This window comes from Aspergillus undulatus, assembly GCF_047715775.1.
Source record: "Aspergillus undulatus strain CBS 261.88 unplaced genomic scaffold BDV17scaffold_67, whole genome shotgun sequence".
NCBI lineage: Eukaryota > Fungi > Ascomycota > Eurotiomycetes > Eurotiales > Aspergillaceae > Aspergillus > Aspergillus undulatus.
The window spans coordinates 81,612-96,249 of NW_027396671.1; the positions used below are offsets into that span (position 1 = coordinate 81,612).

A 14,638-nucleotide genomic window follows, 5' to 3' on the forward strand; every position below is an offset into this window, starting at 1 on the left:
ACTGGCCGGGTGATCGGAACTGCTGTGGGGCACCCGCACTTCACTACTACTTCTCAGATTACACCATCCGGGATACGAGGCAATACACGGTCAAGACACCTGGAGATATATTGAAGCTAAACCTGTGCTATTTAGCTCGGCAAACTCTCAGAAAAATAGACGACCTTTTCTCATATCTACCGTTCCGATCCGCCGATAAACGCCATATGCCCCGAACGCAAACGCAAGCGGCTGAAAACAAAGCAAATAAAACCGGGTATACTGTCTCATAGCTTTCCTCATAAGTCCACTTAGATCTCGTTGTTTATAGCAAGCTGTCCGCTATACCAATCTGCATCGCCGGGTGGGATAAAATACTCCTCAAGCATATCTTGAAAACCTTGATCTGCAACGAAAGACTGGTCCATTTCAAATCCTTGAAGTGGCGGAAGAGAGTCATTGGAGGTGATTGAATCTGATGAGAAAATATCGCCAATGGGAGGCAGGTCAGTGGCAGGGTTGCCGGTTGGAATATACATGGTACCCCCCTGTAACGGAGGCTGCGTATGTGCAGGGAAGCCGACAGTTGGAGCGCGGTCAAGGAGTGCAGCAGTGCCAACCAGGTTAGACTGATTATTGTAATCCATAGGCAAAGAAGAACTTTCTTGGGGCAAGCTACCGTAGACGGCACGGCTCAGCTCCACCGGTTCAGGCTTTATGGCCGGCTGCAGCCTTTCGACCTTTACAACTGGCTTTGTTTCTGAAGGTAGTTCTAGCTTGAGAGCTGACCCTTGGTTTGTGATATTGCGAGAGCCAGAGCTATTGCCATGTGTTTTGCTATTGAGACCAGCAAGAAAGTCCTTTGGGCACTTGTATGAAATCATCTTTGTTGGAGTTGAAGGAGTACGAGAGCGCGAAGAACGCGAAGAGCGCGAAGCCTCCTGATGCTTGTCGTTGGGCAACTCAAGAAACGCTGCTCCTGATGCTACCATTTCAGAATCACTGCTATAGGACTCGAACTCGTACTCGTAATCGACGTCCGGTATCTCTGTGTAGCGGGGCTGAGGTAACTTCCTCTTGAGGCCTGCTCTGCGCCGCGTGAGAACTTTGCCTTCCACCCACTCTTCGTCCGAGCTTGGAGAGTCATTGATTCGAGGCTTCTTGCTACCTCCGCCACTTGCTTTCTGAGGGGTTTCGGTTTCGCCGCCTGATCCCCTGGTTGGAGCAGGAGGGACTGGCTTCTTCGCTTGAACGCGGCGTGTGTGGAGCTTCTTTAGATGCTGCTCTATGGCTCCTCCGGTGGCCTTGACACCCATTGCCTTTGCCACTTCGTCCCAAGGTATCTTTACCGACTGTTTCTTGCATACGGACCATACAGTCAATAAAAGGAGCTCGTCAAGGTCATCTAGGGCAGAGAGACCGAGTTAGTTGATGCTGATTGGGACAGAGTGCAGAAGAGAAGAGAAAATACCATTCCAGCGTACAAGGTTACGCTTCTTCGGCCTAGCTTTTATTCCCCGCATGCTCATTGTAGTGAATGCAGGAGCCGGGTGTGGGGTGTAGTGCAATTGGTGAAGTGACAGGATCGAAGCGGGATCGTAGGTCGTGAAGGTGAATAAATGACGCGAGAGTGAGGGATACTGGATATAGCAACTGTTTTGAAGAGAGCAAGGCGTCACTCTAAAGGTGACTTGCGAGAGACAGCAATCTGAGAATTGAAGCTAATATCAAGGGGCAGATGAAGATAAGAAAGAAGAATAAGATTGAGGAGTAGAGAAAGGTGAGAGGGGATTGAGGCCAAAGAGACGCCCGCGAGAGTCAAAACAACCGCAAGATCGCCTCAAAGATTAATCCCCGATCTTGCTCACTTAAGGCCTCTTTCTATCCGCTCAACTCCCCCGATTGCGCAGATTACATTCGCTAACCAGCCCAATTGATCCTGGCACATTGGGACGTTTTTAGTAAGAGAGCTATGCGAAATTACCACCCAGTACTGTGCATACTGCGAATGGCTTATCGATAGCCTCAAGTCAAGTCTAACAATGGGTTTGACCCTGATGATACTCTGCAGAGACGAGAGAAGCGCGGATCTTGCTTCTTGGATTAGACCATGACAAATACCACGAAACGCCTATCTAGGCACGGAGACATTAATCATAGATATGGTAGCTAGTAGACACTCGTTCTGCGCTACAGATAAAAGAGACTCAGTTGCCAGCTACTGAGACAGCCAGCGGTTGCTCGAAGCATGGCCGCTCGCGGGTCAACTCGGGACGGAATGAAACCCAGCAGGATAAACATAGCTGAGCTGTCCAATTATAGAAGCGTAGTGCAGATGATCAATTGAGGTTTTGGGCTCCGAGACACCAGGGAATTGGCGCAGAAGCCAGATTCTTGTCCCGCCATTGAGTGTTTTGATACCGCGAAGTAGAAGCTGGAAATGTGATTGGTAGGTAGACAGTCCTGTCACGTGGATCACATGACCCGAGATCCCGATCCTCCGAACTCGTTGCTCTGCAGAGCATCACGCCCGACCAATTCCTCGTACATCAAATCTCCAACTCTCTCCCTACCGTCAAGATGGTTTTCGCCTGGAAGTCCGCTGGTCTCACGTACGATACCGATTGATATTCGCTCCTTGTGCCGATTCGTGAAACACCGCTAACAATGGTCGACTTTTCAGCTACAACCGCTACCTGGCCGTCGCTGCTCGCGCGGTCCGCCGGTCTCTCAAGGACGGCCCTCGTCTCGCTGCTGAGCGCCGTGGCAACATGGACCTGCGTTTCGCCAAGTGGGAGGTCCGTATAACCCTTTTTCGACGTCGTGGTGGAATTCCAGGAGATTGTGACTAACTGGGATTCGGAAACAGAACGGCAAGCAGGGCGAAGTCAAGAACCTTGCCGAGGCCAACAACCAGGCTCTCGCTGCCCAGGCCGAGTCGAAATAAGCGATTCTCCGAACCCTTGAATGATATTGTATTCTAGACGATGCCGGGACATATGGGGTGGTGAAAGTTAGTGTAGGGGGCGACCGACTCTTTGCAACAATATGGCCTGTTGATAGTTGTATCAATATTAGCGGCTGTTTTCCTCCTGCCCACAATTCCCGAAATAAATCCATCTTTTCCCTAGACACCCAGCATATGCGGTGTAGAACTAGACTCGTATAGATCTTTGTTCGCTTCCAGGTTCTGCGCTGGGCGGGAGGTTTTCCCTGTCCGCCCGGACGCTCACTCCACTCCCCGCCGTCCCCTCACCCAACTCTTCCTCCTCACCATACCTGCCGGTGACGCTGTTCCTCGTTATTTTGGTAGATCGGGCAGCTGGCTGCAGATGACTACATTTCCTTATGTTACCAAATAACCAAGCTCGAGCTCCAACGACGCGAATCGTTTCGCAGTCTGTTGTCCCACGCGACATCACCGAGAAATTTACACAAGCTGCATCGAGTAAGACTGCCGCCAGGACCTTTTCTGGCCACAATGGTCAATTGGAATGAGCCATATTTGCTGACCATAATTTTTTCATTCCAGAGCTCAGGACCGGACAGCTCGTCAAAGATGAATACTTTACGCTTTTCGAGGCCGTGGGCGCGCTGGAGGTAGGTCGCAACACATCTTTCTCTTCCGCATAACGCCATGACGGAGATGCGCTGATGGTTCCGCCGCATAAATAGATCATGGACTCCAAAATGGACAGTGGATATCTCGGCCCCGAAGAGAAAGGACAAGGCTTGGAGGACAACTACGACGTCACGCGCGATTTAACGCCGGAGGAAGTAGTATGGATTATGGACGAGCTACTTTGCCATGAGGTGGGTATAAAATGTTCGAGAAAATCAGCCATTGCTTTTCTCAGGACTTTGCTAACGGGTGCCAATGGCTGACAGACGGCGTGGCATATGGGTCATCCTCTCTCGCAAACCCTTTTTACCTCGATCTACCTAAACAAACTACTATGGCCTATACCGGACGACATTGAAGATGCTCATTTCGGACGCGGAGGGCTTGCGAAAAACCAGAAGCTACCGGATCTGGTGCATATTGTGCTTCGCGCATATTGTCTTGGACTGATCAAGTGCTGTAACCTCGTCCATACGCGAGTGATCGTGGAATTCTACTATGAGGTTGGTCCTTAGATTCCCACTCAGACTGCAAGTCTCGCTACTAACCGCTTCTTTGCTTCTTGCAGGAAGAGGACTTCAGTACACAACTTTACAACCGCTCATTGTTACCACATCTTGGCCCTGAACTTTTTTGCGCCCTTTTGGACCGAGCAATCTCTTGGATTGATGAGCAGAACGAGATGGATACTGCGGGGAAGAGCGCGATAAAAGATCGATTGGATTTCCGGAAACAGTTTCTCTTGGCCCTGCAGCAGGATATTCTCATCGTGAAATCGCGGTCAGTGGATAAGCTGGAGTCTTGCTTGGCGATCTTACCTACTCTTAAAGAGTCTACCAATGTGGGTCGGCCTTTGCCTGAAGCTTTTAGTTGGAAAATACAAAGGAAACTCGCGAGCACAGTGCCTCCCCGGCCAATGGTTAGGATTAGCCTCGAAGATGCGCTGGCGCATCTCCAGCGGCTGTTCCAGGACGGCATTCACCTCAACCAAATCCTTGACTATAGAGGACCTTCAAACCTGAAAGTATGACTTCTTTACCCTTGTTTACTACCATCTTTTCTAATCGTTCAGGTTGCCGTTTGGACTATTCTCTCTCGGAAGCCGCAGCCGTCAGTGTACATTCGATCTCTTGTCCAAAGCGTCATCATGAACAACTCAACTGTGCTTGGAGATATCTCGGCTAAAAAACTATTGTATGATGACCTAGCGGTTATGGTTCTCCCTTCGAGTATATTGCTCGACCCTAGCCTTGAAAATAGTGAAGTGCCCTCAGACCCTCGCTTCCAGATGTTTCAATTGATGGATGGTTTTGTTCGACGTTTTACTCAGGTATGTTCTCCCACCAGACTTCTTTTCCGAGTACTCATTGGTAAATGCAGCCGTTTGTGGATACATTTCGGAGTGCATGTCTAAATCGCTGCCGTATTCGACGGACCATCTGTCACACTCTTGCGGATTGGGATAATCTTCAAATGGAGGTATGTTCTCACATCGGCATGAAAATGGCTGGACAGCTACCAATTTCCTATAGGCCGAAGATCTCGACGAACAGCTACGAGTCCTGAGCGAAGAACCCCCATTAGAGCTTCCAAATGGGGATACCACCTACTCGTATCCCCTTAGCAGTTGGGCTTATCACCAAAAGCTGATACAATTCCGCCTGATCCTCCAGCTCGGGTTTGAGCTGTCCATATACGCTCCAGAAGAACTTCCTGGAATTTACTGGTATCTATCACACATCTGCTCAACACACCTTGGGCATATCGATCGAATCAGAACCTTTATTCTCTCTGCTGCACAGCGAAGCCGACTTAACCTCGCAAAGCGGGCTGTTCTCCGCAAAACATTCCACCTCTTTGACCGACTAACAATGCAGATCGTTGCCGTCGACGCATTTGCAATATCACTACACGCCCTATATGTCCTCCTGTCCCGTCACAGAATCCTCCCTACCGCCGCCGCACCTCACGCCTACTCAAATGACAAACTCCGATACGAGCTCCGAATGAAGCCCTTCCTCAACATAACGCTTCCCGAGCTGGTCCCATACGAGGAATACAATCGCGAAGCTACCCTCCAGGGCGACAGCGACGAAGTCGTCATGGAGCGCGCAACAAAGGCCATCGGAGAAGCGCGAAAAGCCTGGGAAACAACCCTCGCCAACGGGCCCTTTGATGACTGGGACGGTGAAAAGCACAACGCACCAGCTGTGGAAGATGACTGGAAGCGCGACGTGAAGGATACAATGCGCGCCTGTATCGGGGCGAGCATTGCCATCGAGACCGTGAAGAAAGCGATTCGTTCTCGTGCTCAGCCGCTTAACCTACGGGTCAGTATACCCGAGGCGGGCTCAAAGGGTCGCTGGCATGACTGGTGGGTCGTTCCACAAGTTTCGCAGGTTCTGCCAAGTGTGAAGGCTTGAGTTACCCGCTTGATAGATGAAGGTTGTGCTGTCTCCGAGAAGTTTTCCTGTTGTTTTCTTGAGCAGTCCATCTTTGACCTACATAGAGAGCGAGGACCCCGCATGGCTTCTAGATGATAACGAATTATGTGTACTTGACATGACAGAATAGAGACTGATGGGTATTTTGGCCTTCGCCACCAAGGTATCAGAACTAGACAGATGTACTGGATAGGTACGAGAGTCTGGGAGCGAGATCGATGGGTCTGGATGTTCCAAGCTTGCAAGCTTGCAAGGGTAACGAACCATTGGGCGCTCTCCACTTCCTTCCTCCATGACTTCAACCATCGTCGGCAGAGTTCGCCAACAGCCCAACGTTTTTGACTCGGAATCAACCGGTTCCTCTTAAACTATCGTTAGAAGTCTATTAAATGCCATCTGTTCCTCTCGGAGTTTTATTTTTACCACCCGTTCACGCCCAATTCGGGGAGCTGCAGTCTTGGCTTCGGCTCTGAGCACAGACGCAGCAGCAAGCACGGCAACTAGCAATCACCTACCCACGCCCAGTGCCCACGCTGCGCAGGCCTCCAGTTCAGCAGCCAGCTTTTCTTACGCTCACTCGCTGGTCAGTTTGACTGCTTATTATTATTGACGACAAATCAAGGCAAAGGTACCGCGGCCTCCGTTATCAATTATCGATCGCGCTTCCGATGACAATTTCCCTTTCTTCAGTTTGCAAATTTTATGGCATTGTTAGCGAGTTGAGTTCTAAGTTGTTTCTCCTCTTGATCCCCGAACACGATCCCGCTCGCTGGCTGTGGCTTCCTCGATTCGCGACGATCCTCCGCCTACCGACATACGTATCGCTACTTAGACCAAAGCAGCCTCTTCTGTCGCTATCGTTATATATACGCTCTTCTTATACGCTTGGTTGAATCACTTGCTGCGTCTTGGATCTAATGCCTGTCGCACGCTTCTTGGGTTCTTGCTAGACGGCTCGGCTTCTCGTTTGATCCTTCCCCTCGCCGCGCGCCCGCTTTCGCTTCCCGCCCCCCCAGGTACCATTGGAAAGACCTGCGATTGCGATGCCGGTGTACCCTATCCGGCGTCGACCACGCGAGTGCAAAACATGCCATCAATGTCGCGCGAGCAAGGTCCGCTGTGACCGAGATGTTCCGTGCAGTAATTGCGTCAAGCGCGGGTTCAATTGCACTTACGGCCGGCCTGTCCCAGCACTGGCACCTCCTAGGCGACCAGTTGCTCCCGAAAGTTTCGCAGTTCCGCCGGTCGTAGGTGCTGCACCACAAATTCATCTTCCACCAGCATATACTACAAGCAGTCGAGATGTTCCCTACGCTGCCGAACCAAGGGTGGTGGACGATCTGTCATCGGATACAGTCACGATCTCTCCCATGGAGTGGGAAGAGCTAAATAACAAGATGCATGAAATGACGCAGGTCATCGAGAGCATGAAGTCTATCGTCCAGTTGCATTCGCAATCCTTGCAGGCGCGGAGACTAACTGATCCTCGTTCGGATGCGTCTGGTAGCGGGGCTGGTCGATCTCCGTCGCAGCAAAATAGTCTTTATGGATCCACCACCCTCAAAACAGGGACTGTTCATATCGGCAATCAGTCTGCGTTGCATGACATCTTGGACAAAACAAACGACTCTGCAGACCCAGCGCGGGTGCTGCTACCAAAGGACGATTTGCTTGGGGAGCTGGCAATGGAGAATGAGAGTAGTAATGGCAGATACCCTTTTTCTGACCCCTGGTCGTCGGAGCCGTATACCTTTCACGTTGGAGGCGTATGCCAACTGCTCCCTGCGGATGACGAATTTCTGAGGTGAGTCCAACGCCTTCCCTCCAAGCGAGTCTATCGTCTGACAGTCTCAGGTTGTTGGGGTATTATAAAAGCATCGCGGCAGTGCTATACCCCGTTCTTCCGGATGTTGACAAGCTCGAGAACGACGTGAGGCAGTTGTTGGAGAACCGACGGCGTGCGGGTGGGACGTATAAACCGGACAAACCGGACAAAAACGGTCCACCACCCGAGCCATATGGGATGAAGATCGCTTTCCTGAGTCTTTGCTTTGCAGTGCTTGCGTCTGGCTGTCAGCTGTCGGACATGCCAGGGATGGATCGCGAAATGGCTTCTTGGGTTTATGGTAAGTAGTTCCTGTTTGGGACTGCAATAGAGTCTAACCGCGTCTAGTTTCCTGCTCCTACCAGCTTCTTCGCATGTTGAATTATGTGTCGCGACCATCGGTGGAAATCATACAGATTCTGTTAATTATTAGCAGCGTTTTATCATATAACATGAATGCTGGCGCTTCTTACACATTGCTTGGTAAGTGGTCTTGTAACAGCAGTTGCGCTCATCAAAGCTGACGGAACCTGCAACAACAGGCATGACTGAACGTATGTGTATGGTTCTTGGACTCCATGCGGAGGCACCCGGCTATGATCCTGTCTTGCAGGAAGCTCGAAGGCGGGTTTGGTACGTATCAATTCTCATTTCGGCCCGTCAGTCTAGCAAATGCTGATAGCTTTTTTCTTGACAGGTGGGCTATGGCATTTCAGAATAGCCATTTCTCCCTGGCTTATGATCGACCGTCAATCACAATGATCAGCCAACCGGAAATTCCATACCATCGAAAATCGATGCCCGGGCATCGGTCATACTTCGAAACTCTGTCTCGAATTCTTGGAGTCGTTCTTGAGACGCTCCGTATCCTGATGATGGAGAAACACTCCCACCTGCAACCCAAAGAAATCCCGGGGTACGTGCAACGAATACGCAATATCTTTGCGGAGGCTGCGCCTCACCTGCGATACCGGGAACATTGCACCAACTTGGCGGACAGCATCGAGTGGGCGGAGTTAAGACTCCACTCGTCGTATTATATCTCTCTTCTATGCCGCCCATCGTTGGATCCAGACGTGTCGATGACGGTTGAACAGCGTCAAAATATAAGAAGTAATTGTTTGACGAATTTAGTAGGCACGATTGAGGCGTTTATTGATCTGCACACAATTAGTCCATTCGCGTCCCGCACGTGGATCAGCGTTCAGCGGACGATCGCGTCGGCCTTCCTTCTCATCGCCAATACGACCGATCAGATCTGGCCACAGTATAGGGATTTGCTCCGGCAGCTTGAGACGGTCCTCGCAGACCATGTTTATTCTGACGGCACCAAGGATTCAACCACGCGGACAGACACAGCCAAACACCTCTCATCATCGCTAGAAGCGATCCGGGCAGTAAATTCTGCCTTCAATGCGGGCAAAATCCAGGACAACAGCCAGACATTGTTTGTCAAGGGCGAAAACGCGGTGCCGGGGCCAAATATCGCTTCAGCGACTCCATTCCTTCCCTCGCGCGATTTCGCCAACCTTGCAGCGTCGATGCCGCCCTACGCGGGGGCATACGCTGGCGTTCCACTAGAAGACGGGCAAATTGGCGATATTCTGAACCAAGTGTCCGACGTAATGCTGTTTCCTAGCATGACCCTAGGAAACCCATGATAACGATGATATGTATACATAAATTGAGTCATTTCAATAAGAACTTTTGGTTAAGCGATCCCGGATACCATCATTCCGGATCGGGAAGCTCACAGAAAGCGAGGCGGTCAACATAATGGCTATTGTGTAGAGAAGAACGAGAAAAAAGAGGGGTTTTATAACCCAGGCAGCTAGATAGTGCCAAATTCCAATTCCGACGAATCCTTTTACAACGCCGAACAAGACCCGGTTCGGCCGAGGCCGGTGAACGGGGGCGTTGCGCTGTCTTGAGGTTGAGTTGGAAATCGACCTTGCCCAATTATTGGGAATTGCCTGATTCAGCCTTGGTGCGGTGCATCGGTCATCCCTGTAGCTCGTAAGCATAACTCCGACAAGAGTCCGAGTGCTCGGGGCGCTGAGTCCGACAATGCCATGCTTGATTGGATTCTTATTGAGCATTGACTCGCCGGGTTTGCTTGATCTTGTTTCATGATTCAAGAGTCAGTCTCTTTCTGTAGTGGAGAGGTGGCTGACCGCGTTTAGTTTCGGCCTTGACTTTCCTTGACTCTTCTTGCTTGACGTACGTCGTGCTTACTCTTAGCGCTAGACATCATATTGGCCAAAATTGTCGAGTCTTGACAGTGACAGTACTAGTGAGGGTGACGACTGTCAGTCAAGGCTAAGGCGTCCTCGGCTTGTTCGGAGTATATGTGCCTAGACTGCGGAGCAACGACGGTTCCGGCCGGAGCACTGCACCTGACACCTCAGCTCTAAACTGGATTATGCAGAGGCATAAGTTGGCACGGGGGTTTTATTCACAACGATACTGATTTGGGAAGTTGTCGGTCTTGCGGGATTGTAGGTTTCTCAAGCTTATTTCATTCATGGACTGCATGCAGTATTTACCCTACACTATGTTGCTAGATAGAATTTTCGACAAATCTCGAGGGAAGTAGACTACCACCGATGGTCGCTGAACTGGAATAGCTAGGGAATAGCTAGTCTAGTCCGTCGCAGGATACATGCATAAGGACATAGAGGTCAAACTGCGTCTTACTCATCCTCCGTCTCGTAGAAAGGGTCGTTCGGATCATAAGGAAACTTGCGCACGATCACATCACCCTGATAAGACCAAAGCTCATCCGCGATGGGCGACAACTTAATCTTACAAGTCTCATTCGACTGCCCGAAGGTCTCGACAGCGGTAGCGGCTCCATCAGCGTAATCGACGCGAACCATATTGACGGTTTCGCGGCTTGGATCGCCAGGCAGATAATTCAATGGCATGAACTGGATGCTCGAGTGAGCGGTTGTGAAGACCGTGTTCGGAAGATCGCCCGTGTGCGGAACATGGTGCATGCCCAGGTTCAGCCAGACGACTAGATCGGTCTGGTTGAGGCTCTCGCCGTTGAAGAAGGATCGGAAGTCGACGGGGGGGTTTTGGATGTCCTGGCTGTTATAGGGGTGGGCGGCGAAGGGCTCCGAGTCATGTTGCTGCGTGACCTGGACGTCGTACTCGGCCCAGTGTGCGGCGTGGGCGAGGTTGCTTGAGTTTTGGACGGTGAGGTGCGCGGTGCCTGAGGAGGGGAGGATTCGGTAGCCGCGGGATTCGCCGAACTTGTTCTTCATGTCCTGGTTGATGACGTGGATTTGGGTTTGGCCGTTGAAGCCCCAGTTCATCCGGCTGGTGTCTTCGGATTCGACGATCTTGCGCTCAAGCTGCATGGTATTGTGGGTTTTGTTGCCGTTCCAGGAGAACTTCTTTTCCACGGGGATGAGGGATGTGAGCTCGATAGTGTTGTTGGTGCCGAGGATGTCGAAGTCTGCCTTGAAGTTGAGGACGTGATCGTGCATTGATCCAGAGAGGGAATCGTGGATCTGGTAGCCAAAGTCCTGGTTGTTGGCGTAGTATGCAGACTGGATATATCCGGAGGCGCGCACTTCGAAGCCAATAGTGCCATCCATATAGAAGTTGTAGCTGAACATGTAGTCATAGTTCCCAATGGTTGATATGCTACGAAGGGTGAAGTAGACGTTCTTGGTAACGGTGACATAGTCGGAGGTTGAATGTCGAGAAAGAGGATAGTCTGCATCAAACTCGAAAAGGCACAGACTGTCCACATGAGTATGAGTCTCCTCGTCCTTGTAGAATGAAGTATTGAGATAAGAAGCGTATGACGGGCAGTCGTACCCTTTGAGTAACTCAAAGGCATATGGTCCAAAGCCGTAGTAGGAGTCAAGGTACGCGATGCTGGACTGGACAGGGTCATTTGCGGCGTAATGAGCTAGCGCTTCCTGGAGACCTAACTCGTATAGAACTCGCTGTTCCTTGTATTTGATGTCGAACAAAGAGAGACCAGTGTCCCGATTGAACCCAATATAGAAGGAAAAATCCATCCATTGGACATATTTGTGTTCGGTGTCCACTGAGTAACGTGCTCCATCTGGAGCTACCGCGAGTGGGGGCTGCTTCCGGTCCTTGGGAGGAACGACTCCTCTCCGATCGGTGTGAGCCCACGCACCGTCAAGGTTCGGACCGAGCTTGACAAAGCCGGGTGACCAATACGCCTTGCGGAATTCCTCGGTCGATTCATAGAAGATGTCGTTGTACATCCAGCCCAAGAGCTTCCATTGGGATGGATCACGCCCAGTGACATCCGACTTCAGGTACAAACCCAAAGGTAGGAGGGTTCCGCTGTCCCACTGACCGTTCGCCAGATTCCAGAACATATCCCAGCGGACGATGCGCCCATCATCCTGCCACAGTGGGTCAATACCCCAGATGTCCAGTGTGTCATTATCGAGTCCCAGAGCGGTCCCGTTCCATAGATCCAGGGTGATGTCGGCGATCGATGCACTGATCTTGAACAGCCACCCTGAGTAGACGGTCTCTCCGTCTGGCTCAATGTTGCGCACTTGGCCTTGTGTCTTGCGGGTATACGGAAACTCAAGAGGCTCCCAAGTAGAGATGTTGCTTATCGGAAGAGGCCCGACCAGAATGTCTGCGTAGTAGGGGTCGGCCGTAGCCCGGTTGTTCAATCGGACGTGGGCGTACCTGGTCGGTGCAGGCCCATTGCCGTCTAGGTATGGAATGGTTTCGGTTTTGTTTGGGCGATTCAATTCAATCAAAGCACTAAACCCCACATGTCAGCACTTGGTGCGAGGGAAAGAGAATTCACCTACATTGTGTTGTCCCACTCTCCTGCGTTCTCGGTTGTAGTGAGATTCAATTCGGGTCGACCAAACAACCACTTTGCAACATCGGCCGTCTCGTCGTCAGTGAGACCATACCAGACATTATACTTCGGGGCCTTGATCTCCTGCGGTGGAGTATCTTCGCAGGGAGATGAATATTGGTCCTCGTAACCCTTGCCATAACTTGTGGAGTGCTGGTGTGAGCGGCCAAACAGGCTACGCATCTGGGCCTTTCGTCCATGGCCCTTTTGACGTACCCGCTCGGCGCTGGGGTCAAGCTTGTTGGCGAGAACGTCACCTGCGAAGCTTCCGATGAGGAGCAAAGAGGCAATGCCTCCGGCTGAGGAAAAGGGCAGCTTCATCGCGGTAAGTGACTGTGTTCTTCGCTCTTGAAAACCACAAGCTGGCAACGACCCTCAATATGAGCGCATTTTGCAGCTTTTATATTCAAAGGCTGGACGTGACTCAGCCTACATGACATGCGTCATAGCTTTGAGCTCCAATATTTTCAATACTTGTCAACCACTATCGGCCATCATCGAGCAACGCCTTTACAACAACCGCCGGCTTCCGCGAGATAAGCCCTTCCGCGATGTCGGAATCTCCCGAATTCCGCATTCCTTGGGGTAAAGTTCACGACGCCCTGACAGACATCCGCATGGACCTGCCGGATGAAGCAGTTTATATGGCCAAGAGGAGGCTAGGAGCTGGCGGTAAACAAGAGCTTCATCCATTCGCGAACTATCGAGAAGCGGTGGCAGGAATTGAGGTAGACGGGCAGACTATAACTCTGGAGACGATATCTCCAACGAATCCGAATGAAGCGTTGATGTTGGGGTTTATCGCGGAGTAGATAAGCCGGGGGATTGTGCACATGCATGAGATAACGCAGAGAAAGCTGCTGGTTGGGATATCCGAGCTGGTGAAGAATGGGGGAAGAAAGCCAGGACAACTACCTTGGGTGGGTGTCTACCTGTCTTGATTTGGTCAGATGATAAGGCCTTTCAACATCTCCATCATTCCTTGCCATCTGAAGCACAAGCTCATTGGCGCAGACAAATCAACGGGAGAGCCTCTTCACTGTTTATGGTAACAAGCTAACAATTATATTGCAGTCTCCCGGGGGTAGGAAAGAGCTGTCGACCCTCGAAGGCAAGCGTGACTCACAGCTGACACCGGTGGCTCCTTCCACTTCCATATGAACTGGACTACAGCTCGCGAGGAAGGTGCGATGTTGACAGTTGTTCCTCCCTATTCTGAACGATGACTGTACAGAGAAAGGTGTGATGGAGCTCCAAGTTAAGAAAAAGCGACCTGGGTTGGCTTCTCGTCGTTACAGCGGCTCGATGGCAGTTCGAACAATAGCATCTTGTTGGAGGTTTGAAGAAGCGAAAGCCCCGAGGCTGCAGGACCAGACCTGGACCAGAGCGTTGGAGCCCAGAAGGTCTTCTAGCATATCGAGGCCATGACGCCATTCCTCCTCGCCGGCCAGCATCCTTATGCATGCGGGGGATTATCAATTTGATCTACCGCGGATAGATCCGATATCGACTTCTGGATGTCGCCAATTGCAAGGACAATAGTGGCAATGCACTTTTGAGAACGGCGGTATCGACGGCTGGCGATTCTGATTAGCATGCGCATTTGGCATTCGCAGCTTTTTAAGAGAACGAAATCAAAAATTCACCAATACTTTCTCTAGAGCGCGCTTGCTGTGAAGCAAGTTCCAGTCGAGACTCGTTCGGGCCAGCGGAGAGTTTCCCAGTTCGCACGTCGAAGCGCAAGGATAAATTGCCGTATCAATTTTGGCTAAGCATCAAACTTCAGCAGGGGTGAATTGCGGGCAAAGGGACCCAAGCAAGGTCAAAGCAATTTATCCGGATCTACCCCAATCATTCTGTGACGAATTCCCTTTTGTTAGGGCAGCCCTGCC

The 14,638-nt window shown here is 51.1% G+C and overlaps 5 protein-coding genes across 5 annotated transcripts; 3 read left to right on the top strand and 2 right to left on the bottom strand.

The window, feature by feature from the left end:
• Positions 1–7: 7 nt before the first annotated feature.
• On the bottom strand, positions 8–1,640 carry BDV17DRAFT_274426 (uncharacterized protein). The gene has a single exon (XM_073759125.1). The coding sequence runs from the start codon at positions 1,293–1,295 to the stop codon at positions 291–293; it is 1,005 nt and encodes a 334-aa protein (XP_073611322.1). The 5' UTR covers positions 1,296–1,640; the 3' UTR covers positions 8–290.
• A 901-nt stretch (positions 1,641–2,541) lies between these two features.
• Positions 2,542–3,192, top strand: BDV17DRAFT_274428 (ATP synthase subunit epsilon family protein). The gene is made up of 3 exons (XM_073759126.1): positions 2,542–2,591; positions 2,663–2,777; positions 2,849–3,192. The coding sequence occupies exons 1-3, from the start codon at positions 2,560–2,562 to the stop codon at positions 2,924–2,926; spliced, it is 225 nt and encodes a 74-aa protein (XP_073611323.1). The 5' UTR covers positions 2,542–2,559; the 3' UTR covers positions 2,927–3,192.
• A 135-nt stretch (positions 3,193–3,327) lies between these two features.
• BDV17DRAFT_295383 (N-alpha-acetyltransferase 35, NatC auxiliary subunit) lies at positions 3,328–6,024 on the top strand (the record flags this gene model as incomplete). The annotated part of the gene is made up of 8 exons (XM_073763050.1): positions 3,328–3,427; positions 3,512–3,579; positions 3,655–3,792; positions 3,868–4,104; positions 4,170–4,625; positions 4,674–4,931; positions 4,982–5,080; positions 5,134–6,024. 8 exons carry the CDS (start codon positions 3,328–3,330, stop codon positions 6,022–6,024), a joined length of 2,247 nt encoding a protein of 748 aa, XP_073611324.1.
• Positions 6,025–7,173: 1,149 nt separating this feature from the next.
• Positions 7,174–9,531, top strand: BDV17DRAFT_295384 (fungal specific transcription factor domain-containing protein; the record flags this gene model as incomplete). The annotated part of the gene is made up of 6 exons (XM_073763051.1): positions 7,174–7,292; positions 7,343–7,849; positions 7,900–8,171; positions 8,219–8,353; positions 8,413–8,503; positions 8,568–9,531. 6 exons carry the CDS (start codon positions 7,174–7,176, stop codon positions 9,529–9,531), a joined length of 2,088 nt encoding a protein of 695 aa, XP_073611325.1.
• Positions 9,532–9,981: 450 nt separating this feature from the next.
• Positions 9,982–13,067, bottom strand: BDV17DRAFT_300980 (copper amine oxidase; the record flags this gene model as incomplete). Its single annotated transcript, XM_073764159.1, has 2 exons — positions 9,982–12,643; positions 12,694–13,067. 2 exons carry the CDS (start codon positions 13,065–13,067, stop codon positions 10,564–10,566), a joined length of 2,454 nt encoding a protein of 817 aa, XP_073611326.1. The 3' UTR covers positions 9,982–10,563.
• Between the last annotated feature and the right edge of the window lie 1,571 nt (positions 13,068–14,638).